Source organism: Danaus plexippus (genome assembly GCF_018135715.1).
Source record: "Danaus plexippus chromosome 29 unlocalized genomic scaffold, MEX_DaPlex mxdp_36, whole genome shotgun sequence".
NCBI classification, from domain to species: domain Eukaryota; kingdom Metazoa; phylum Arthropoda; class Insecta; order Lepidoptera; family Nymphalidae; genus Danaus; species Danaus plexippus.
Genome location: NW_026869857.1, coordinates 1,382,946 through 1,406,670, shown reverse-complemented (window position 1 = coordinate 1,406,670; position 23,725 = coordinate 1,382,946). Strand labels below are relative to the sequence as shown.

The following is a 23,725-nucleotide window of genomic DNA, read 5'->3' as shown; positions in this document are numbered from 1 at the left end:
CCTATATGCTGATAATGATGATGACGATGGATTTGTCGACCAAAAAAATCTGGTGATTTTCATGGAGAAATGGACGCTCATAATTTTGAAAAATAGTTTGAACCAGAAAAAGGAAAAATTCAACCAGAAAAGAGACGCTATTAAAGCATGGCTATAAAGAAAGGATATAGCTGTCGATACTAATGAAATAAAGGCTCAGCTATTCTTAAAATTCGACAAAGATAAATATTAAACAAAATATGTGGACGATTACGGCGCATCAAAAGGAGCAGCTGTGCTTCGCATTCCACCCTATCGCTGTGACCTAAATCGTATTTAACTTGTTTGCGCACAAGTGAAATCAAAAGTGAGGAAAAATTCCACTTCATTACCATTCTGATTGTATGAAGTGTTACAATGTACATTTTAAGTTTCTAAATTCCTATACCTTATAAATAAAACTACAAAAGCTAGATGGGTGTCTCTTAAGCACCTTGTTACTTTATTTCTGATTGTAAACTTCGACAACGAAGCTACAGTTTATTGGTTTCATATTTTCTACAAATATTACCAAACAATACCCAAGTCCAAACCTAATTCTTAATTAAGTATAATAATAATCCAACAAAATTACCTGCTGTGCTGTAATTAAGACCCTCCGTTGTAGTCCCATTTAATACAATATATATATATATATATAATACAATATATATATATATATATTACATACTTACACTGTACCAAAGTACAGGGCTAGAATAATCACACAATCCATCTAATCACTAACTATATATCACACCATAAACTTAAAATATCATCGGGGATATCACTTCTTTAGCTGTAAACCACTGAACGCAAGGTGCTATCATATTCCCTCCTTTCTGGTTCCATGTTTCGTCAGCACATGTCGCCTTAACCCTCTCAGTCTCGAGTAAGTCGAGCTGCACTGATCGCAAGAGTAACTCGACGGAGCATGCGTCGACATGTGCTCTTTTAAACTTATTTTATAACCGAATTTTTTATTGCAGATTGTACACTGTAACAAAATAGCCAAAGTACTAATCATTCGTTAAATAATGATAAAGTTATTTTGCCTTATTTTAACGCGATATATTACAAATTACCTTCGATTTTTTTTTTTGTTATACATTAGTTAACTATATGAGATCAAGAGCACTTTTAAAGTCCCCCAAAATAAAACTAACAGATATCAGAAATTTAACGGCTCTAATACTCAGAAGATAGTTAAATACTATTTTACCACATAATCACATTTGCTGACAAATATACTGTATTGACAATCTTATTTACTACCACAAAGGACACTTTGTCGTTTAACACGGATGTAAGCTTTGCCTAAATCTGAAATATGTACAATCCAAGTTTATATTTTTTAGTTTAAAAATCAATACATATTTCTAAAAATGACTAAAAGTTGTAATAAAAAGCTTTTTATCAAGGAGGGATCGAACCTTCAACTCCTGAATAGTTCTGGTCGCTTAACAATCTAGACTACCCTCATTTTCACACATCAATTGGATAAAATATTTACTCATTATTCATATTTACCTCATGGACTTTGAGACCCAAGTGTCTTTGCTGATGTGCTCTCAGGTTTGAACTGGAGATGCACCGTTGCGGACACACGCTACATTTGTAGGGTCGTTCGCCGGTGTGCTTCCTGATTTAATATAAAGGGTTCGCGTTATGTCATGTAACAACTTCCTTGGATATATTGGTTATGCCTAAGGTGACAACTTAATAGCATTTTTTCTGGCCTCAATCTGTTTGTACTGTGTAGTGTTTTCATAAGTGAAAATCATTATAAAATAAACGATAACTATATATGAGAAATACTTTGACTAAAAAGTAATAAGTGCAAAAACCTATTATTATTTTTTTTGTACTTCTCGGTCACTATAACATATTGAGCACAGGATACAAAACAACGTAAAAATGTAACAAACAAGTCGCTTTCGCCCTCATCAAGCTCATTTCTTAAAAGTATGATAAGACAAAATTCATGACCACTCCCAAAAATTTTTAATGATTTTCCTGGAATTTTAACGGCATTGATTTTTTATGGGAGTACTGATATTACAAAATTTTACCTACGTATTTAAACTACGAAGTACTCGTACGCGAAGTGAGACTCGCTCACTCAATCAGAATCAGAGAGTCATTGATATTCTTTAGTCTGATTACGGTGCAGGCGAGAGGGATGAAGCTGTATTTGGGAACTCCCTCCCTTGGGAAATCGGCATCTACAGTGTTCAGAGACCAATATTCCAAAATCTAAAGAATCAAACAATACTCTTTTCGGTGGCCGACTTTCTTTTAAAACAATTAAGCATTGTTGTAAAAGAAAAAGACCCTCCCGGGTGATGTTACGTCGCTGCGCGTACAAATCTGCGTAAGGGCCGTTTATATTTTATATTTTTTTGTATATTTTTATTTTTGTTTGTATATTTACAAAAAAAGACCGTGTAACAGCAAAAGGCGCAATACTTTCACATCGTGCCAGCCGCTTCATAGTGCGTATTAGCTTATACCAGACATGACCCGATTTGAATGATCCAATCAGAAACGTAATTATTGCTATCGAAACAGTACCGCGGAACAGTAGGAGGCGGGAACGCGGAAGCAAATGCCGAAAGAAAAATGTAACGCAATTAGTGTGTACTCACAAAATAATTATTTTAACGCCTTGAACCGCCTTTGATTCTGTTTTAATTTAAGAGTTCTGACTAACATAACCCCTTGCTAGTATTTACGCGGTCTTGACATCGGTTCACTTATTTGTTTTGATGAGTTACGTGGTATCGCATTTTACTAAAACTTATAATTATTTATAGATAAATCCTTGCATTCTTAAGTAAGTACCTAAATATTGGAGGAACAGGTTTACTTTATTTTAGAAAATGAAATTTTCATAAAGGAAACTTCGTAACTTTGCGAGAGCTATCTGAAAGGCGAATGATATTGTCACAGTAGAAGAGAGAAATAAAAAAAAAATTACCATCAAAATCACTCAGAAATACAACCAGTTTCGGCAACTTTGTCTGTGTATCGAAATTCCTTTGTCTGAGAATATAACATCTGAGTTAACTACACTTACCCCGATTTAGGACCATCCAGAATCAATGCAAAACGAAGACTATGATATTCCTATATCGAATAAATCTAATAATGTGGCAGAAAATCGCTACGATGGCATTGATTTTACATCTGATGATCTTTTGTCAACTTATCAGACTTTACAAACTTAAGACCCAGTTTCACTCTGTTAAACAAGGCATTTACTAACGAACCTTCAAAAACATAATGGTTCTTCAAAATATTTATGTCCCACAATGAAAAATTAACAACGCATTATAAAATGACACGTTAAATGACCGGCTACCAAATTATTCGTTCTTGTTATAATACGAAGAAATTGAAGTAGTCGCGTTAAACACGATATGTTTGCTGCGATGCATCACTCTACCCCTTGGTCGTTTAATACTTAAGTTGTTAGGTGATGAGACCAAATTTTATATGTCGTTGATTGGATAGATTTGACCACAGAACACTTTCTATTCAGTTTACTAGGTGTAATCTCTCAAACTCGTGCCTTGAATTGTGTTATATATAATATCTTATTTGCACAGTCCAAGAAAAGCCGTGGTACAAATTTTTCATCAAATGAAAAAGAGAACGTCTCATTGATGAATAAAGGAGATAGTTGAAAATAAAAAGAAAAACGATGCTATAACTATCGTTGCAAAAAATCAGGGCTGGGAAAAACTAGCTGAGGAATTTAATTCCCTCAGCTCTTTCTGTAACAGAAAAGTAGATCCATCAAAAACATGTTGGGACAGCATAAAAGTGCTGCTGCTTCAACAATATTGCGTTTATATGTACGTTAAAATCGAAACGGACGGAGCGCCTGACTTTCATTCGGTTGAATCAAGCTAAATTGCGTTCGAAAAAGTATATTCATTCACGCGATGCAATTAGCACAGAAGGAGATTCAGAAAATGTTGGTCGATGGACTATTTTAATGGCGACATACACAGTTATGGTCGGCCAGATCTATTCATTACATTTACATGTAATCCGAAACGGATGGAAATTTTCAATTGCTGCTTCCCGGACAAACGTCAAGTGATCGACACGACATCAGTCATCACCGCACGAGTTTTTGAGCAAAAAATTCGGTTACTAATAAATTACATTGTTAAACACTCCGTCTTTGGTATTACTCGATGCTGGATGTATTCAATCGAATGGCAAAAACGAGGCCTACCGCATGCTCACATTCTAATTTGGTTAGTCGAAAGAATTGGGCCAGATCAAATAGATGACATCATATGTGCGGAGATTTCTGCTCCTGATACCGATTCAGACCTACATGATGTTGTAACCACGAAAATGATTCATGGACCGTGTGGCACTATCAACCGCCAATCACCGTGCATGGTCGACGGCAAGTGATCCAAACGGTACCCACGAAAATTGACGGCAGAGAGCATCAAAGACAACGATGGCTATCCATTGTATCGACGTCGATCGCCCGATGATAATGGTAGAACTATCACAACTAAAGTGAAAGGAAATGATTTCGTAGTTAGCAAAAGTTTGATATTCATCACTTCTTTCCAAAACATTTAAGGCACACTGTAATGTTGAGTATTGCAATTCGGTTAAATCAATCAAATAAATTTGCAAATATGTAACGAAAGCGAGCGACATGGCGGTTTTAGGTATCCGAACATCCAATATCAACGATGAAATCACGCGCTATCAAGTTGATAGATATGTGAACTGCAATGAAGCAATTTGGCGTATATTCTCACTCCCTATTCACGAACGTCATCCCACTGTTGTTGTTGAGTTACATTTGGGGGTGCATCTAGAGAACAGTTAGAGAGTATATTTCACAGCGTCGAATGCTGCTCAACGTGCCGAAAAAACTCCAGCAACAACACTGACCAGTTTCTTTGCAATTTGTCAAAGCGATCCGTTCGCACGAACGTTGCTGTACTCGGAGATGCCTCGTTATTACACTTGGAACGCTACATCGAAGAAATTTCAACGTTGGAAGCAAGGCGATGCAGTTCCTTGTCATCCAGATATGCGTTCTACTGCTGCTCTTGGTCTTATTTACACAGTTCATCCGAAGAATTATAAATGTTGCTATTTGCGGTTGTTGCTGGTATATGTACGAGGGCCCACATTATTTGAATCACTACGAATTGTTAAAGGTAGAGTGTGCTCCACATTCCGTGCAGCAGGGCAAGACCTGAATTTTCTTGAAAACGATACTCATTGGGACATGACTATCGCCGAAGCAATTATTTCTGTATTTCCAAGTCAGATACGTATATTATTTGCTATCATCACTTCAACATGCTTTCCATCGAAGCCACGTGACCTGTGGAATAAATACAAAGATAACATGTCAGAAGACATTTTAAATCACATTCGTGTCAACTCAAGAAATCCAGATCTTGAGGCGGATGAGGAGATAAGATAACCAGGCTTTACTCTTGATCGAAGATTGTGTTACCTCATGTGCGGCAGTTTGTTAGTTAGGTTAGGAATGCCAGAGCCAGATCGCGGAATGAATGACGCATTTAATAGAGAATTGGAACGTGAACACGATCCACATGAATTAATCCAATCACTTCAAACGAATGTACCACTGTTGAATCCTAAGCAGAGGGAAGTCTAAGATACACTGATTAATGCAATTGATGATGGAAATGGTGGCTTATTTTTTTTTTGGATGCCCCCGGCGGAACTGAGAAGACATTCCTCATGTCATTGATTTTGGCCACTGTACGTGCGAAATCCAAAATTGCGGTAGCAATTACTTGTTCTGGAATAGTGGCCACATTGTTAGACGGATACCGTACGGCTTACTCAGCGTTAAAATTGTCATTAAACCTTCAAACTACTGAACAACAGACATGTAATATGTCGAAACACTCCGCAGTGGAGATAATTTTAGTAGCATCAAAAATCATCATATGGGACGAATGCACAACGGCGCACAAACGCGCATTGGAAGCACTAGACCGAACTTTAAAATATCTCCGAGATGTTTGGGTGGTGTAATGATTTTTATTATATGGCGATTTCCGACAAACACTACCAGTTATTATTATATCTACTGCTGCCGACGAAATAAACGCTTGCCTCAAAGCATCAAATCTGTGGCGATATATAAGAAACTTCAACTGTCTGTAAATATGAGAGTTGCATTGTTGAACGATCTATCCGCTGATGATTTCTCGAAGTAATTACTGCCTATCGGTAATGGCCGTGTTTCTGTTGACGAATCAAGCGGTTTGATTTCATTTCCTCCAATTTTTTGCAATTTCGTCTCAAAAGACGAGCTTATCAACAAAGTATTTCCGAATATCATTTCTAACCACAAAAACACTAAATGGTTAAGTGAGCGAGCAATTTTGGTGGCTAAAAATAAACATGTAAATGACCTCAATTTTATTATTCAAAATCAAATCGTAGGTACTCTGTATTTATTCAAATCCATCGACTGTGTAAGAAACGAAGAAGAGGCCACTAAATATCCAACTGAATTTTTAAAATTCTTGGATGTGCCTGGTCCACTTTTTACAATTGAAGGCTGGCCCGGTAGTCATCATGTTTAGAAATTTAAACCAACCCAAAACTGTGCAATGGAAGGTGTTTAGTGATAAAAAAACTGATGAGCAATGTGATTCACGCGTCGACACTTAAAGGAAAATTTAAAGACGAAAAAGTTCTTATTCCAAAGATTCCGATGATCCCAACAAATATGCCCTTTGAGTTTAAAGGAATTCAATTCCCTATTCGTCTTACCTTCGCCATGACGATCAACAAATCACAGGGCCTATCCTTGACTATTTGTGGTCTTTATCTAGAAATTGCATGTTTTTTTCATGGTCAATGGTACGTGGCATGCTCACGTGTCCGCAAACTATCCGCTTTATTTGTTCTTGCGCCTGACCAAAAAAAAAAAAAATGTCGTTTAGCACAAGGTGCTTGAATGAAAATCCGATTAATGAATTAATCCGAGTGTATCCCAATGTGCACAACATAGTCTTCAATCATTTTTTTTGTCTGACATGTGTTTGAAGTTTTTAATTATTATTATTTTTTTATTCTCATTCTGTATGTATTCATCATTCATCGTAATAAAATACATTTATATTTCTATCTATGTTAATATTATTTTGTATCATTGTATTACGTTCGTCAAAGACTAAATTAGTTCAGCTGAGGGGTAACACTACATTCATTGTTCGCCGGGTCAGCTAATTGGGTATAAAAGAACATTTTTTTGTGTTTCACGTGAATTGCAAGTGCAAATTTTCATAATATACATATATATTTCATAAACTTTTCCTCGGGACAGACAAAAAGACATTTCTCGGGACAGAAAAAAAGACACTTTCAGGAATTTTACAGTATAGGAGACTCTATAAAGCAAGGTAAACAATATTAAAAGAATGCTTTATTAGTTACGCACTTTGGATTTAATTTAATGTTGTGGTATGACAACAAGCCCGTTGTTTTGTCCTCATCTTTTATCGGACAACAGCTCATTAAAAATGTTAGATAATATTGCAAAAAACAAAAAAAACCATTGTAATAAATTTGTCCTAAAATTGTTAAAATCTACAATCAAAATATGGGGGAGTGAATTTTTTGGGACTCCTTTCTTGGTAAGTACAAAAATAAAAATGCGTACTAAAAAGTGATATTTGCGTCTATTTTACTATTTTTTTGTAGACATTGTCACAATAAATAGCCGGCTACTGGACAAGAGAGTAAGGGAACAGAAAAATTAGCCTAATCCAATAAAATTATTTTTTTAAAAACTGGATATAGCTAAGTCTTTTTTTATGATAAAGGGGGGGGAAACGAGCAGACGGCCTACCTGATGGAGGTAGTATTGACGCCCATGGACATCCGAAAAATAATGATGCTGATGCGTTGCCACCCTTGTTTGGGGAAGAGAGAGAGGAAGGGTTGGGAAAAGGCAAAAGGGAAGATGTGGGAAAAAGACAACCATGTTTCTCGCTCATCGGACGAAACACAGCCATTAAAGATAGCTTCACGCCGATCTTCTGTGAGAGGGTGGTACTTCCCCGGTTGAGCCAGCCCATGTTCGAGATGCAGTAATTTGACCACAGCTAAGCTCTACCATCTTTAATAGGTAATTAGAATGTTTAATCCATTATTGCAAAGAGGAAGACTGTCTTCTGCCACTGATAATAAGACTAGATAAATATGATAATTTTCTTCTATGGAAGGAAAAGCGACAACTGTGTAAGTATCTACAATCAGATTCAGATCTAGTTAAAGGCTTTTTGGGCTGCAACCCAGGGCCCCGAGAGTACAGGGGCCCCCTTACGCAACTGAAACCAATATACGATATTGTCAAAAATAAAATTATCTAAAATTTAAAAAAAAACCGATCGTAATGTTGGCAACACAACGATAAATCAACCCGTGTGCTAATCTATCTAATATCTATCTTTGCTGTAGTCTTCCTGGATATCCAACAGGCATTTGATAGAGTCTGGCATGAAGGATTATTGTACAAGCTAAAACCAGTACTACCAAACTCCTATTGTATGGTATTGAAGTCATATCTGCTAGGTAGAAAATTGTATGTTCAATTTGGAGAGGAAGTTTCTTAGTATTATAATATTATGGCTTCTGTACCGCAAGGTTTCGGTCCTGTCCTATACTCAATAAATACAGCAGATCTTCCAGTCAGTGACAAGGTCGTAACAGCAACATATGCAGACTATACCGTTTGTCTAGCAAGTCATGATGATCCTGTTGCAGCAGCAGAAATACTTCAAACTCATTTGTATAAAATGGAAGAATGGCTGGAAAAGTGGAGAATTAAGCCAAGTGTGTCTAAATCCGCACAAGTTACATTCACTCTACGAAGAGGAGAATGCCTAGCCGTAACTCTCAGAGGTGAGCGTCTACCTCAAGAAAAATGTGTTAGATACCTTGGACTTCATCTAGACCGACTAAATAATGGACTAGTCACATAAAAGCTAACAGGAAAGAAGCAGACCTTAACTTCAAACGATTGTACTGGCTAATCGGTCGTCGGTCACCTCTAGGAATAACCAATAAACTGTTAGTTTATAAATGTATGATAAAACCAATATGGTCGTATGGAATCCAGCTCTAGAGATCGGCCAGCAACTCAAATCTAGAAATTCTACAAAGATTCCAGAACAATGTGCTTCGGTCAATAACAAATGCACCATGGTTCACGAAAAATGTGGAACTACACTAATACCTAAATATGCCAACCATCAAGGAGGAGGTTAATAAATATGCAACAGAGTACAAAAGAAGACTCTTAAATCATACAAATCAGCTCGCCAGCGACCTAGTTGATAATAGTAAAGATATCACAAGGCTGAAACGATGGCAGATACTGAAACTAGATACAAGACACTAATTAAGGGACACTATGGACACTATTCTGAGGATGGTATGAGAGTATTTAATGGAATACCTCCTGAAACATCTGATTATGGCTGAATACCTGATGGCAGATAAAAAAAAAATCAGAACATTTAAACGCGAATGAAATGGCTATAAGTCCATTGAAAAAACGTAAAGGAAGGTATTTTATGCGTAGAGAATGTAACAGAAGGAAGCGAAAAATCGCACAACAAGGAATAAAATACAGGTGATGAACATATGCAAGATTTTGAAAACAGGGAAAAAATGCCAACGATGAAAATGTGCAATATCATGACTTCCAGCAACCCTCCGGCTTCTCTCAAAAAACGAAATTTGTTGAAGAAGTATCAAAATAATAATATTGTTTATATGGGTATACAGTGACATCTTGTGTTAATTTAAGTAAAACTACTTTATAAAAATAACTTATTGTCTGTGTCATACTTATGTGGATGGAAACATTGAAATAAATATTTTTAGTCTGTGGCGAGCACTCAGTTGTTTTAACAAAATTTATGTTCAGCAAATAAAAGGCAATACAGATAACGAATGGAAAGACATTTAGAAAATATTAAGTTTGAGTTTGAGAAATATGCTGACGTGGGCTTGTGGCCAGATTTGCTAAATAGTGATTTTATTAATTCCGTCCTCTCACATGATCTCACGTGATGATTGACTTTCAAAATAAAAATCCGAAGAATACATGTATATTCAGCTTCAATGAGAAAATATAAAGAACAAAACAGATCTTTTTAAATGAAACTAGTGTTATTCGGATTTACTACGCGGATTTTATTATTTAAAAACGACATTCACACCTCTTCTGCCCGTGATCACGGTTGCTGCAAAGTAACCGAAACGTCGGGATTATGTAGTTTTTTAAATAATAAAATCCGCGTAGTAAATCCGAATAACACTAGTTTCATTTAAATGAATACTCGCGAAAATCTTAGATCTCATTAGATCTTTTTAAAATAGACATTTCACTGTAAAATTGAAAACTGGCCAATTACTGGAAAGATCTTGGTTATGTTATTCAAAAAGGGTTGGTACTGTTTTTTGTTTCACTTGCAACTTTTTTCTTAAACTCCTTCTCAATACATAACCGTATTTTAAATTGGAAACACATAGGATCTTGTTTAGAAAATCACGAAAAATCTAATGAACTTAAGAATTCAATGTTGGTGTTGGTTGACACGAAAGGAAAATAAGTTCTTTTTAGACAAGCAGCCTCAGGATAAATTAAATAAAGAAATAGAATATTATCGCAATGTCCTTAAACTGGTCATTGTAGTGATAAAATTTTTGAGTATAAGAGGCTTAGCACTTGAGGTTCCAATGATGATAATATTATAGGTGCTCTAGTGCTATTGGCAGAATTCGATCCATTTATACGTGAACATATTGAAAAACGAGAGCTGCGACCAAACTCTGTAATGGGTAAACAAATTATAACAGAAACAAATAACGAGGACCAGTGATGGATTTACGCCTAGGCCCGTGAGGCCTAGGGCGGCATGATTTTGGGGATGGCAAAACTTTTAGATCGCAGTAAATTGTCAAAATTATTTGAATTTGAAATTTTTCCCGGATGGGTTTTGCTTTAATTTAATGAAAAAATTTATAAAATATTAAATTTTCGGTGAAATGTGATTTTTTTACTAGATCAATATGAGCTGTTGAAAACCATAGCTTCCTGATTTTTCTTAGATTATTAATTTGTATAACAGCAAGTTGAAAATTATTTGATATTTCTGAATTTCTTAATAAAATGAATGAATATTATTCAAATTTGAAAACGTTCTTAACCACGTCTTTAAAGTTCAATTATTTTCTAGGACTTTAAAGCAAGAATTTTTGTTATTAAAAAATTCTATTATTATTTTTTTGAGTAAGTGTATATTTCGACGCATGTCGAAGTATTCAACTCATAATAAAATTTTACGTTATATATTTCGAAATGGGTGGTAACACTGAACTAAGTAAAAGTAGGAAATTTCTGTTCCTTTGATAAAGAAATCTAATTGATTTTAAATATAACCATCACTTGGTTGGTAAATAACAAAATTATAAGCGATAAACGCTAAATTGTTTCAACCGTGCCCAGTCTCCCCTGTATTAGGTGTGTCTTGAAGAGTTTTGACTTATTTCATTTGTTTTGATAATAACAGTTAATATTTTTGCGATATAAAATAAAATTTTGTAAACTATTTGTTCTCGTTTTTTTTATAACTCCCAATCAGTGCGACATAGCCCAGTTTTAATTTTTTCTTGACATCCACAAAGTCACTTCCTAGGGGTATTGAAGTTTTAAGTGATTGTAGAGTATATTTTTTAATAATGTTAAGTGATAACTATTTATCTAAAAGTTAAAAGATGACTCTCTCTGATCTCGCCTATATCTCCTAACGCCATTGCTTTGTGACGTGTCAAAGTTTAAAATGCTTCTCCTGAAAAACTGCTCTTTCGCTAAACTGACAGTGCAGCACCGGTGACCGGGGGTACGTTATGTCCTGACTGCTGTCCTGATTGCATATATCACTGGCAGAATCATCATCAGTACTGTGGAGCCGTAATTTTAAAACAATAGGAATTGATTTTTTTTTTTTGCTTTTTGGGCTAGAAGCATCATTTGATAGCCGATTTTTACTTTATTGGTACTGTTATTCCCACCTTTATATTTACGATTTGTTAATTTTCATTAATATTAATGTTATTTGTATTTTTACGAACAAAAACTTGGCAGTGTTAAGTTTATAAAATCCGTCTTCAGGTCACCATAGAACAGCGCTTCGCGAAACCTGTGTTGCCCGCATCGTATTAAGGTCTTGCCCCGCCACTGCTTGTAGAAACATATTTTTTGTCCATAATATAAAGTGAAAGTGCTTTTTGCATATAAGAATCTTTACTGCTAACTTTGACTCATAACATAATTATATTAGCTAAACGAAAACTAATAGAAGACTATGTGATTTTTCATTCAAAAATTGCAAACCGTGTCTATTCAACCCGTTTTACGGTACACATATATATGAATGCGTAAACACAGGAAGAATAACGAATTTATATAAAGATATAGACATTAGATGAGGATCGGCATTCCCTTGTTATTTAACCGCTTAAAAATAAAAATAAGATCCGGTGCGACTAACATAACGGCCATAGGTAGACAAAATTTCTCGTAGACTTGGTTATAAAAAATTTACAAAAAAAAAAATTGCTTTATAACATTATTGTTACCTTATATGAACAATCAGCGACGACCTCTGTATAGTCCGGAAGTCGCAGTGCGGACATGTGTGCTGTTTTTCGCCTGTGTGCGTTAGTTTGTGCTTGTGCAGGTAGTCCTTCCTTGTGAATACGCGACCACATTTCTAGAAGTTTGAGTATTTTGAGCGTACTTGGTATCGTTAAATTTTTTTTTTCGATAAATAGTGTTAAAATCGTCCGTCACACGAGTAATTTCTGGCTTGGTACTTGACGAACAACTAATGCTTACTACGAGTTAGCATAGTGTAAATAAATAGGGTTGCGACGCGGAAACCTCCTCGAGCGCCTGGTTGTTACCGGTCCCTCACGGATTACGGTCCGGGGGGAAGGGTAGCAGCCGGGCTTGGTGCAATCTGGGCAACGACGGAGAACGATGTTTGCATAGCAGGCGTCTTTCTTCGGCGGCTAATATCCGCAGGGGGGGGATAGTCTCATGGTCCGGATGCGTGGGTTTCGTTGTCGGAGCCTGCGCAATTGGATCGTGGGACTTTAGGGGCGGCGCGGTCGTGTGGCCGTATGGCCTGGCCGGTGAGTGCGGGCCGGCCTTGTGGTCGTTAGACTCTGGGCTGGCCGGCGTGTGTGTGGGAGAGGGGCCCGAGGACCCCCATCCGTGGGCTAGGGCTCCTTCTCGGAATCTGTGCGAAGGGGCTGGCGTGCCGGTCTCGGTGTGTCGGTCATCTTGCTCCCCTGTCCTCTGAAAAGGGGATTTCGGGGGCAGGATCCTTCGTTCTGCCGAGTGGACTCGTTCTGCTCTCGGCACTATCTCGCTCCCCAGCTCCTCTGTATCAGGGGACTCCGGGGACGTGGGAACAAGGAGTGGTAGAGCCTAGCTGCGGTCTTCGGACTGTGGCTCGCAATGGGCTGGCTCGTCCGGGGCAGGACCACCCTCTCGCTCAACACCGGGCGTGAAGTTGCGTTCGCGCGGCGTTTCGTTCGGGAGCAGGAATTCCGGTAGCCCGGGGGGGAGGAAGTCTCGCGGTCGGTCTACATGGGACTCCCTTGGGGAGCTTGAATGTGCGCGTGCATGTGTGTGCGTGCGTGAGTTTGAGTGAATGTGGGGTTGGATCGTGGGACTCACGAAAGGGGGCTGGCCTTGTGGTCTTCGGACTCTCGGCTGGCTGGGTATGGTGTGTGTGTGTGTGAGCGGGGCCTCAGGACTCTCCTGGCACACCTGCCTGTGGGATAGGGCCCTTGCTCGTATGCAAGGTGGAGGCGCGGGTGCACCTACGGTGCGCTGGCTTCCTGCTCTCCTAATTTTGTTCGCAGGAACTCTGGGGACGCAGGACACTCGGCGGCAATACCACTCATCAGCTCCTCTGCAGCAGGGGACTCCGGCGACGTGGTATCCAAGAGGTGAGTATGAATGGAGGATCGGGAAGCATTCTTTCCGATTGCCAGGTTCCGCGGTCTCTCGGCAATGGTCTCGCTAGCGGGACTGGTGCGGTTGATCGCGGACCTGGTATTTGTATGTATATATGTGTGTAGTGTAGTGTAGTGGTGGTGAGGGCGTGCCATTTTTGGCGTGCCGTTTTTCGGTTCCCCAGCTCTCCTGTATCAGGAGACCCCGGGGATACCGGATCTGTCACTTCGTGACGTTGCCGAGTGGATTCGTCTGCTCTCGGCACAACCCGCTCCCCAGCTCCCCTGTATCAGGGGACCCCGGGGACGTGGGATCGGGCGGTGGGCGGTCCTCTAGACTACCCGCCGGCCAGACCGTAACCCTCATTGAGAGGACACGGGGGCGTCAGCTGCGAGGAGTAAACCTCTATAAAAAATCCCCAAATTCTCCTAGTTGCGGGGCGCGGCTAGGGGATGCTTCTCCGGGAGCGGCTGGGGGGTATCTCAGCCACCGAGCGACCAAGGGGTTCCCGCCCCCGAGGCGGGACGACGATGTAGGTCATCGGAGAAGTTTTTGAATATGAAAGCGAGTTGCAAAAACGATCTACCCAGGAGGGTACCAGCCGCGCCGCGGCTGGAGAATCCCTCACCGGTTCGCCGGTCTGCCCCTCGTATTCTGGGGGGGGCAACAACCGCTTCGGGAGTCCTTCTTCTAAGGACTCTCTGGGACGAGGTGCAGTGGGCACGGGACCTGGCTTGAAAAAAGGACATCGAACAGCAAACAAAGTGGATAAAGTGATGGTGGTGAGCTCCGACGAGGAGCCCGTAGACGCGTCGGCGGTGCGAACAGTGGCGCGCCAGCCACTAGCGTCCAAGAGTGAGGCGGGAGGAGCAGTTAGAAGAAGCCCGCGTACAACGAGTGGGAGTGAAATGGAGACGGAGGAGACGCGCTCCGCCTTCATTGCCGGTACGCCGACGAGCCTGGCGCTTTTTCGGAAGCGGCCAGCGACCAGACGACAGTCAGGCGGGAGTTCGTCCGGCGGAAGTGCTAAGTCCTCCTTCGCTACTGCGGTGAAGAGAGGACGGGCAGTGGAGGAAGGCGAGTCGAACTCGGAGGAGGATACGGTGGCGAGGTCGACGCGCCGGGTCGAGGTGGCCCTGTCGTCAGTGAAGACGATGCCGGCCTCGTGCCTCGCGAAGGAGATGGAGAGGGCCCTGAGCTCTATAGTCGAAGTAGCCCTCAAGTCTAAGAACTTGAAGGGCGGATACGTCAGGGCCTTGAAGACATCGGCGGCACTCCTGGGGGAGGCGAAGGAAGTTCTCCTGCAGCGGACCAGCGGCGAGGAGAATGAAATTCTTCGAGCCCGGCTAGAGGAAGAAAGGAAGAAGAGCTCGCTGCTGGAGAAGGAGCTGGGGCTCCTGAGAGAGGGGCAGGCCCGCTTGCGGGCAGACATGGACCTGCTCGCCACTGCCCCGAAACCAGCACGAGATGGGAAGAGCGAGGAGGAGCTTCGCGGGTCCCTCATGAGGGACCTAGGTGCCATGATGGACGCGAAGCTCCAGGGGATCGCAGACCGGCTGCTCCCCGAAAAGCGCCTGAGGCCGCCCCTAGCGGCGGACAAGAGGCCACCCCCAGCGCCTGCGTCGGCTGCTGTGGCTGAGTCGGCAGGCAGAGTGGCGAGCAGGAAAAAGAACGGTGCCACAAGAGAACAGGAGAAGATGACGAGACCTCTGCCCCCGCCGCCTCCATCCATGGACAAGACATGGACGGAGGTGGTAAAGAAGAAGGGAAAGAAGAAGACTGGCCCGCCAGCAGCCCCACCCCAAGAGGGGCCGAAGGCGAAGAAGCCGGCCAAGGAGAAGAAGAAGGAAAAGAAGAAGAAGAAGAGGAGCCTCAAGAGCGTGAATAATCCTGCTGTGGTAATTACGCTGCCGCGGGATTCAGAAAGGACGTACGAGGACGTCCTCAAAACGGCGCGGGCGGGACTCAACCTGGCAGAGCTAGGACTGCCGATGGGTCTCGTCTGCAAGAAGACGGTGACGGGAGCCCGCATGTTCGAGCTGCCGGAGAGCGCGGGGGAGGCGAAAGCCGACCTCCTGGCGCAAAAACTCCGGGAGCTCGTCCCTGAGGTGAAAGTCGCCAGACCGGTGAAAAGCGGGGAACTGCGAATCACCGGTTTGGACGACTCCGTCACTAAGGAGGACGTCCTCGCTGCGGTCGCTCGGCAGGGCAATTGCTCTGTCGAGCAAATACGGGTAGGGCCGATCCGCTCCCGCGGGTCCTTCAGCACCGGGGCTGCTTGGGTGAGGTGCCCAGTGGAGGTTGCCAAGTGCCTAGCCGAAGCCGGCCGCCTTTTGGTCGGCTGGAGCTCGGCACGGGTGACGCCGCTGGAGCCACGCCCTATGCGATGCTACCGGTGCCTGGAGGTGGGACATGCGGGCCTCAGATGTCCGTCCAAAACCGACCGCAGCCGTCTGTGCTTCCGTTGCGGCGGTGAAGGACACATCGCTGAGGCCTGCACGTCGGACGCGAAGTGTCCGATCTGTGCGGAGGCGGGAGTCGCCTCCAATCACATGGTGGGGGGCAAACAGTGCCACCCACCGAAGCGTAGGAAGGGTAAGGGGCCCGGAAAATCCTCGGTCCCCCCGCCCTCTAAATCTGCCGCGCTGGAGGTGCCCATGGAAGTGTAATGGCTTGCACAACCATAAGGTTCCTCCAGGCGAACCTGAACCATTCCCCTGGACCGCAAGACCTTTGCTTGCAGTCCATGGTGGAGTGGTCCATCGATGTGGCAGTTCTCTGCGAGCCGTATTACGTGCCCGATCGCTCGAATTGGGTATGTGATGCGGAGCAGTCTGTGGCGGTAGTCATCTCACCGGGTGCGCGCTCCTCTTCTCCTCTCTCTGTCATCAGAAGGGGAGAAGGGTATGTCGTGGCTCAGTGGGGCGACTTCATACTTGTGGGCGTCTACCTCGCTCCGAGGAAGCCCGTCGTGGAGATCGAAAGACTCCTCGACGAGGTCGGGGCTGAGGTAAGACGTGCGTCGCCGAGACAAGCAATTGTCCTCGGTGACTTTAATGCCCACAGTACGGTGTGGCAATCGCCCGCTACGGACGCTCGCGGGGAGGTGGTGGAGGAGTGGGCTGCAGCGGCTGGCCTATCCCTCCTCAACCGGGGCAGAGCAGTCACGTGCGTACGACCGCAGGGCGAATCCATAGTGGACCTTTCGTTCGCTGCTCCTGCGGTTGCAACGCGTGTACGTGACTGGCGAGTCCTGGATGAGGTTGAGACGCTGTCGGACCACTTCTTCATCAGGTTCGAGTTGGCCCCACAGGATGGCTCTTCGTTCCGCCGCCGACCCGTCGGGAACGCTTCGGCGTTCCCACGGTGGTCCCTGACCGAGCTCGACAGGGACATGGCGGTGGAGGCGTCGATCGTCCAAGCTTGGACGATGCGAGTGGAGCAGCCCGTTTCGGTGGATGGGGAGGCGCGCAAATTTCGCCACAGCCTGTGGCGGATTTGCGATGCTGCGATGCCTCGCGTCGCGCAACGCTCCCCCAGACGCCAGGTGTACTGGTGGACGTCAGAGATCGCGCAGCTGCGTGCGGCTTGCGCGGTGGCGAGACGCCAGTATATCCGACAACGGAGGCGGCACCCTCGTAACGAAGCCGTCGAAAGTCGGTTTCGTGACGCCTTCAACGGAGCGAAGAGCGGGCTTCAGCTCGCAATCTGCAGGTCGAAGGAGTCGGCTCGCGAGGAGTTGCTTGCGCGTCTGGACAATGACCCGTGGGGGCGTCCGTATCTCGGTGCCCGGAATAAGATCCGGGCCCAGACGGCCCCGGTCACGGAGAGTCTGGAGCCGGAGCTTCTGCGAAGCGTCGTGAGTGCCTTATTCCCTGCGGAGACGGCGCACTCGATGCTAGCGGAGGCTGGCACTTCACGCGGGCCGGACCGGGTGGAATTTATTCCGCCCGTCTCTCTGGAGGAACTCGAGGAGTCTCTGCGGCCGCTCAAAGCCAAGAAAACCGCCCCTGGGCCGGACGGCGTCCCCGGACGTGTCCTGGCCCTGGCCCTGGGCGAGTTGGCCGACTGGTTCGTGGAGATCCTCAACGAGTGTTTGAGATCGGGTCGCTTTCCATCGTGTTGGAAAGAAGGGCGACTCGTTCTCCTCCAGAAAGAAGGTCGACCTGCAGACTCGCCGTCTGCATACCGTCCCATAGTGCTGCTAGACGACGCGGGGAAGCTCTTCGAGCGTATCCTAGCTACCCGTGTCGTCGCACACTTAAGCAGCAACGGACCCGACCTGGCCGAGTGCCAGTATGGTTTTCGGGGTGGCCGGTCTACGATCGATGCCATCTCGAAGCTGAGGGAACTCGCCGATGATGCCGTTTCGGGGGGTGGGGTGATGTTGGCGGTGTCCCTGGACATCTCCAACGCATTCAACACCCTTCCGTTCGGTGTCATTGAAGAGGCCCTCAGATACCATGGTCTGCCACTTTACATCCGGCAGACCATCGGGTCCTATCTCCGCGAACGAGAGATCTCGTTCGTGGGGAGAGACGGTAGGGTCCATCGCCACGAGGTGCGCTGCGGGGTTCCGCAGGGGTCGGTCCTCGGGCCGCTCCTGTGGAACTTGGGGTACGACTTCGTACTTCGCGGCGCCCTCCAGACCGGGCTGAGCGTCGTCTGCTATGCGGACGACACGCTCGTCGGGGCCCAAGGCGTGGACCTGGCAGAGGCGACGTTGCGAGCTGAAGCGGGCGCCGCCTCGATAGTACGGCGCATCGAGATGCTCGGGCTGAGGGTGGGTCTCGACAAAACCGAGGCCCTCCTGTTCCACGGCCCTCGAGCACGACCACCGCCGGGCGCCAGCATCAACATCTGCGGCGTCCGCGTCGAGCTCAGTCCCCGGATGAAATATCTGGGGCTGACTCTGGACGGTAGGTGGAACTTCCGGGAGCACTTTCGCGGTCTCGTCCCGAAATTACTCGGGACGGCGAACGCTCTCGGAAGGCTTCTGCCCAATCTCGGTGGTCCAAGCGCGACATGCCGGCGCTTGTACACCGGCGTGTTGCGTTCGATGGCGCTGTACGGAGCACCAGTGTGGGCCGGTGCCCTCTCGAGGCCGAACGTGGCGTCGCTGCACAGAGCGCAGCGCGTCATGGCTTTGAGAGTGGTGCGTGGATACCGCACGGTCTCCCACGAGGCGGCTTGCGTGCTCGCTGGGACGCCTCCCTGGAACTTGGTCGCCCAAGTTCTGGCGGAGATGCACCAGTGGCGCGCACGAGCTCGATCCCAGGGTGTGAATCCGCCCTGGGATCCGGTGGATGGTTGGCGACGCTCCGCACACGAGGAGCTACTCCGTCGATGGAGGCGGCGGCTCTCCGAGCCAGTGGCCGGGTTGCGCACCGTGGAGGCGATTCGACCGCTCCTTAAGGAGTGGGTGGATCGCCGACACGGTTCCTTGACCTTCCGGCTGGTGCAGATCCTCTCGGGGCACGGTAGCTTCGGGCGGTATCTGTGCCACATAGTCGGAAGAGAGCCGACGGCGGCGTGTCACCATTGCAGTTGCGTGGATGATACGCCCGACCACACATTAGCGGAGTGCCCTTCGTGGGAAGCGGAGCGTCGCCAACTAATCACCGAAGTTGGCGCGGACCTTTCGCTGCCAGCCGTAGTCAAGGCTATGGTAGGTAGTGAGAGGGCCTGGGCGGCGGTGGTCTCTTTCTGTGAGGTTGTCATCTCGCGGAAGGAGACTGCCGAAAGGGGGAGGGAAGATGATCCCTCCTCGGCGCCGATGCGCCGACGTAGGCTGGGTCGTAGGCAGCGGGCTTATGCCCGCCGAATGCCTCCCCAGTGAGAGGAGCCTGCGGGTGTCGGAGGGGTAATCCGATGCCCGATGATCCAGGCAAATGGAGAGCTGCAGGCCTTACGTTCTGGCAGGCAGTTCTTGGAGAAGGAAGGGGGGTGTGGGTGGGGCCCACCTCTCCTACCGAAGGCGGAGTCCCCTTTTAGGGGCTCGTGCGTAGTGAACGGATGAATGGCAGGCCGTCCCCGTTACACTAGCTTACGCACTGCGCCGAGAACGTCGAGGTGGTTTTAGTGGGTAAAAATCCCACATACCCCGACCGGGTTCCCCCTCGGTCGGAAGTCTTTCAGAAGATTTCCCCTCGTTACCAAAAAAAAAAAAAAAAAAAGTGTAAATAAATACAGACACCAACTAATGCTTACTATGAGTTAGCGTGTAAATACAGACAGTTTCCGGTTTTAAGTGAAACTTCTAACGCGACTTCTAATCCAACAAGGTTGCGTTAAACATCCAACGCTCCAGGAGAGGGGGATTAGAAAGAGACGGAGCGAGAGTAAAATGGTGGTTCAATTGTGTAAGCAATGTTAATAAAGTTTGTCTTAAAGATATTGTTTTAATGTAACCATAGATTATAACTAAATGATATATGTGCCAGAAGTGGCGCCATCTAGTTAGAAGTATGTGTACCTACCTGCTTATAATAATTGTTACTCTGTACAATACAAAAATAATATATTTAGTCTGTTTCCAACTACTATCCAGGTGTTTTATTAAAAGAAACATTATGAGTACACAATAAATTTATTTCCACCCCTTGCTATTTACTTTTCCACATTACGAGGTTCCACTTCTTCCGCACGGAGGGACTCCAAGCACTATTTTTTTTTTAATACCTTCACACATGCTAGTACTAAGGTATGAATGGAGACCAGCATACTGTCTGTATTCAGTTCGACATTGATAAATCATGGTAAGCACACAGATTTCTCTGAGCTTTGCTTGTAATTACTGTAATCGAATAATGATTGGAACTTAATAGGTTTAAAATTACATAGTTGATATACCAAAACATGTATCGATTTTGATGCAATTTAGCAGATAAGTATTTGTGAGTGTTGGAGACATTGAAACCATAATCAATGACATTCAAAAATGATATGATGATGACCCTTGACCTAAAAAAAATTGTATTTTTTTGGTAGGTAACTTAAATTTATACTGAATTTAACAAAGCCACTCATTCGACTTCGACCAGATTTGTTTGAGCATTGATATTTAAATTTTTATCTTGTGTTACAGAGCGGATGCGGGCAAAAAAAATCTCTAAATACTATCATAATAGAATACTGACTTAATTCATAAATATTTTTTATATAACAAGAAAATAATGTTGCTAGTATTGAATGATAAACTTATAAAAACTTAAATCTTCACAGTCAGACAGCAATAAGTCTATGAAGAGGCACCGGTCGTCGAAAGGAGAAGTTAACCGAGAATTAAATTCTCAAATACAATGCCAGCATTACCAAGATTCAATCAAAAGTTTCCCAACAGAATAACATATAGTCTACGTAACTGAATAATAATGAAAAGAAATATCATTAATTACGGTTTCATTCGTGAAACAAAACTATAGTTACTTGACATATTTAAGAACGGTCAAAAATTATAATCAAATCGGTACGATTGTACTAATTTGTGTATTAGCTATAAATAATCTAGTTTGCGTACACTTAACTTAATGCTGACGGCATTTACCGAACCAAGAACATTCATTACGTACTTTTTATACTCAGAGTATATTACTTGATTAACTATATAATAAATTATGAACTTATAGTCTTAATAGTGGAACACTAATAAATTGATGTTTAAAATGGATTTATTCCTCTCAAAACATGTTTATATTACTTACCTCACATATATAATTGTCCTCATTCAAGTCATGTTCGGAGACATGTCTCGAGAGATTGTCGTTTGTGTCAAACACTTTGTCACACTTTCTGCACTTGAATAGGTCATTCGGAAGCTTCATTGGTACATTCCCTCTGTGGTCTCTCATATGTGTCTCGTACAAGCCTCGTCTCGGGAGATATCTATTACAAATGCCACATCTATACCCATTTTTAAGATTTTTACAAATTTTCAGCTCATGGCCAAGTCTCGTTTTTCGATTTTTGAACCTCTTCTCGCAACCAAAACATTTGTACAGCCCACTTTCGATGCCGTGCTCTTGAGAACTGTGTTCGCTGAATTTTTCTAAAGTTTTAAAATCTATTCTACATATATTGCAATACGTAGGTGTTCGCTTCGGTTTGTAACGCCAAGACTTTTTAATTTCTTTTTTTTCATTTTCGCTGTCGGTTTGTAAACAATCAAAGATCTCCACTATAGTGCTTTGTCTTCCGACTTTTTTGATGATGTTGTGTTGATTTTCAAAAATTTCTCTCAACCTCCTATCTGTTTCTTGGCAAAATTTTTTAAAGTCATGAAATTTGTTAATTTGATCCAAGCAACTGTCGCATGCTTTGTTAGGATGATCATATTTTGTTAGATCTATATCCAAGCATTCTGTTATTTTTTGAAAATAATTCTCATTCCCACACGACATATTCGGAGATATTTCTATAACTTGTGTGAAAGCGTTCCTACTCCAGCAAAGTCTGCACACGTCGTCTTGTTGAAAGTAACTAAAATTATATGAATCTGAATGTAACAGATCTACTGACATTGTCAACTTTACTAGAACTCTCAACTTTACACTGTTCTGTGTTCAATTTAAATATTAATTATGAACCGTACTTTAAAAACACTGTCTACGACTGACGTTTGGGTTCTGACACTATAGGAAGGTATATATACTATTTAGTAATTAAAAATAACTAGTGTCTGTAAATTTATTGAATATAATAACTTAAATGTTTATTATTTCCTTTAACAATTTTTATATTAGAGTCCTGGTGATAAAAAAAAATATTTTTATTACATTAATTCCCTTATTCCATTCGACAAACTCCGTGTTTCCTCCTTACAATACTCGAGATTATAATTCGTCCAACAAATAAAAACGTTGACATTGGAAAAATATTTTACGATTCCAGTGCGATTGAAGCCATAGCATTAATTAAAAAAAAAACTAAAGTCATATTATTCTAATCTTACAAAAATTAAACTGTTAAAGGTGTTGCCAGCTCTTATGCATTCGAGTCGCTAGTCTAAATAATCTCCAAAGAGGCGTCAATTCTATTAGAAGCTGAATATGAATATTACTCTAAGTGGTCATTATTAGTAGGATCATTTAATTATAACTTAAATCTATACTCATATTATAAAGCTGCAGAGTTTTTGTATGTTTGTTTGAACGCGCTAATCTCACGAACTACTAGTCCGATTTGAATAATTCTTTCAGTGTTAGATAGACCATTTATCGAGAAACGCTATTAGATATATTTTATTTTCAAAAACTAAGAGATCCGTAAGAAAATTGCTACTTAGTTACGCACAGTGTAAAATCTAAAATCGCTTTATGCGTGCGCTGCCAAAACCATTGAGAATACAACAAAATAATGTGCTACTGTTTTGTAGGTCCCATTAAGATATAGAAATAAATAATACCTAATTTGAAAAAATAAAAAAAACAAGCTTTTATAGCTAACCGAACTGAAAATAGAAAAAAAATTTCAATTACAAAGAAATTATATTATAGTAGGAGAAGATCAAACGATCGTTCGTAGTTGATCACCTCAAAGTAAAATTATAATAAAATTTAAGTCAATCATCAACAGAATAATTTAATTCAGATTAAAAAGCGTGGGTTGCATGATATTGAATGTCAA

General features: G+C 43.1%; 1 protein-coding gene across 2 annotated transcripts; it reads right to left on the bottom strand.

Moving 5' to 3' along the window:
• Nucleotides 1-453: 453 nt before the first annotated feature.
• LOC116776960 (zinc finger protein 239-like) lies at nucleotides 454-23,426 on the bottom strand. Of its 2 annotated transcripts, XM_061529073.1 has the most exons (5): nucleotides 22,876-23,426; nucleotides 21,805-22,579; nucleotides 12,712-12,845; nucleotides 1,549-1,660; nucleotides 454-1,015 (listed from the first exon to the last, which is right to left on the bottom strand). In XM_061529073.1, the coding sequence occupies exons 2-5, from the start codon at nucleotides 22,498-22,500 to the stop codon at nucleotides 845-847; spliced, it is 1,113 nt and encodes a 370-aa protein (XP_061385057.1). In that variant the 5' UTR covers nucleotides 22,501-22,579; nucleotides 22,876-23,426; the 3' UTR covers nucleotides 454-844. The 2 variants fall into 2 exon arrangements, with proteins under 2 accessions (XP_061385057.1, XP_032526161.2); XM_032670270.2 differs by lacking the exon at nucleotides 22,876-23,426 and having other exon boundaries at nucleotides 21,805-22,732.
• Between the last annotated feature and the right edge of the window lie 299 nt (nucleotides 23,427-23,725).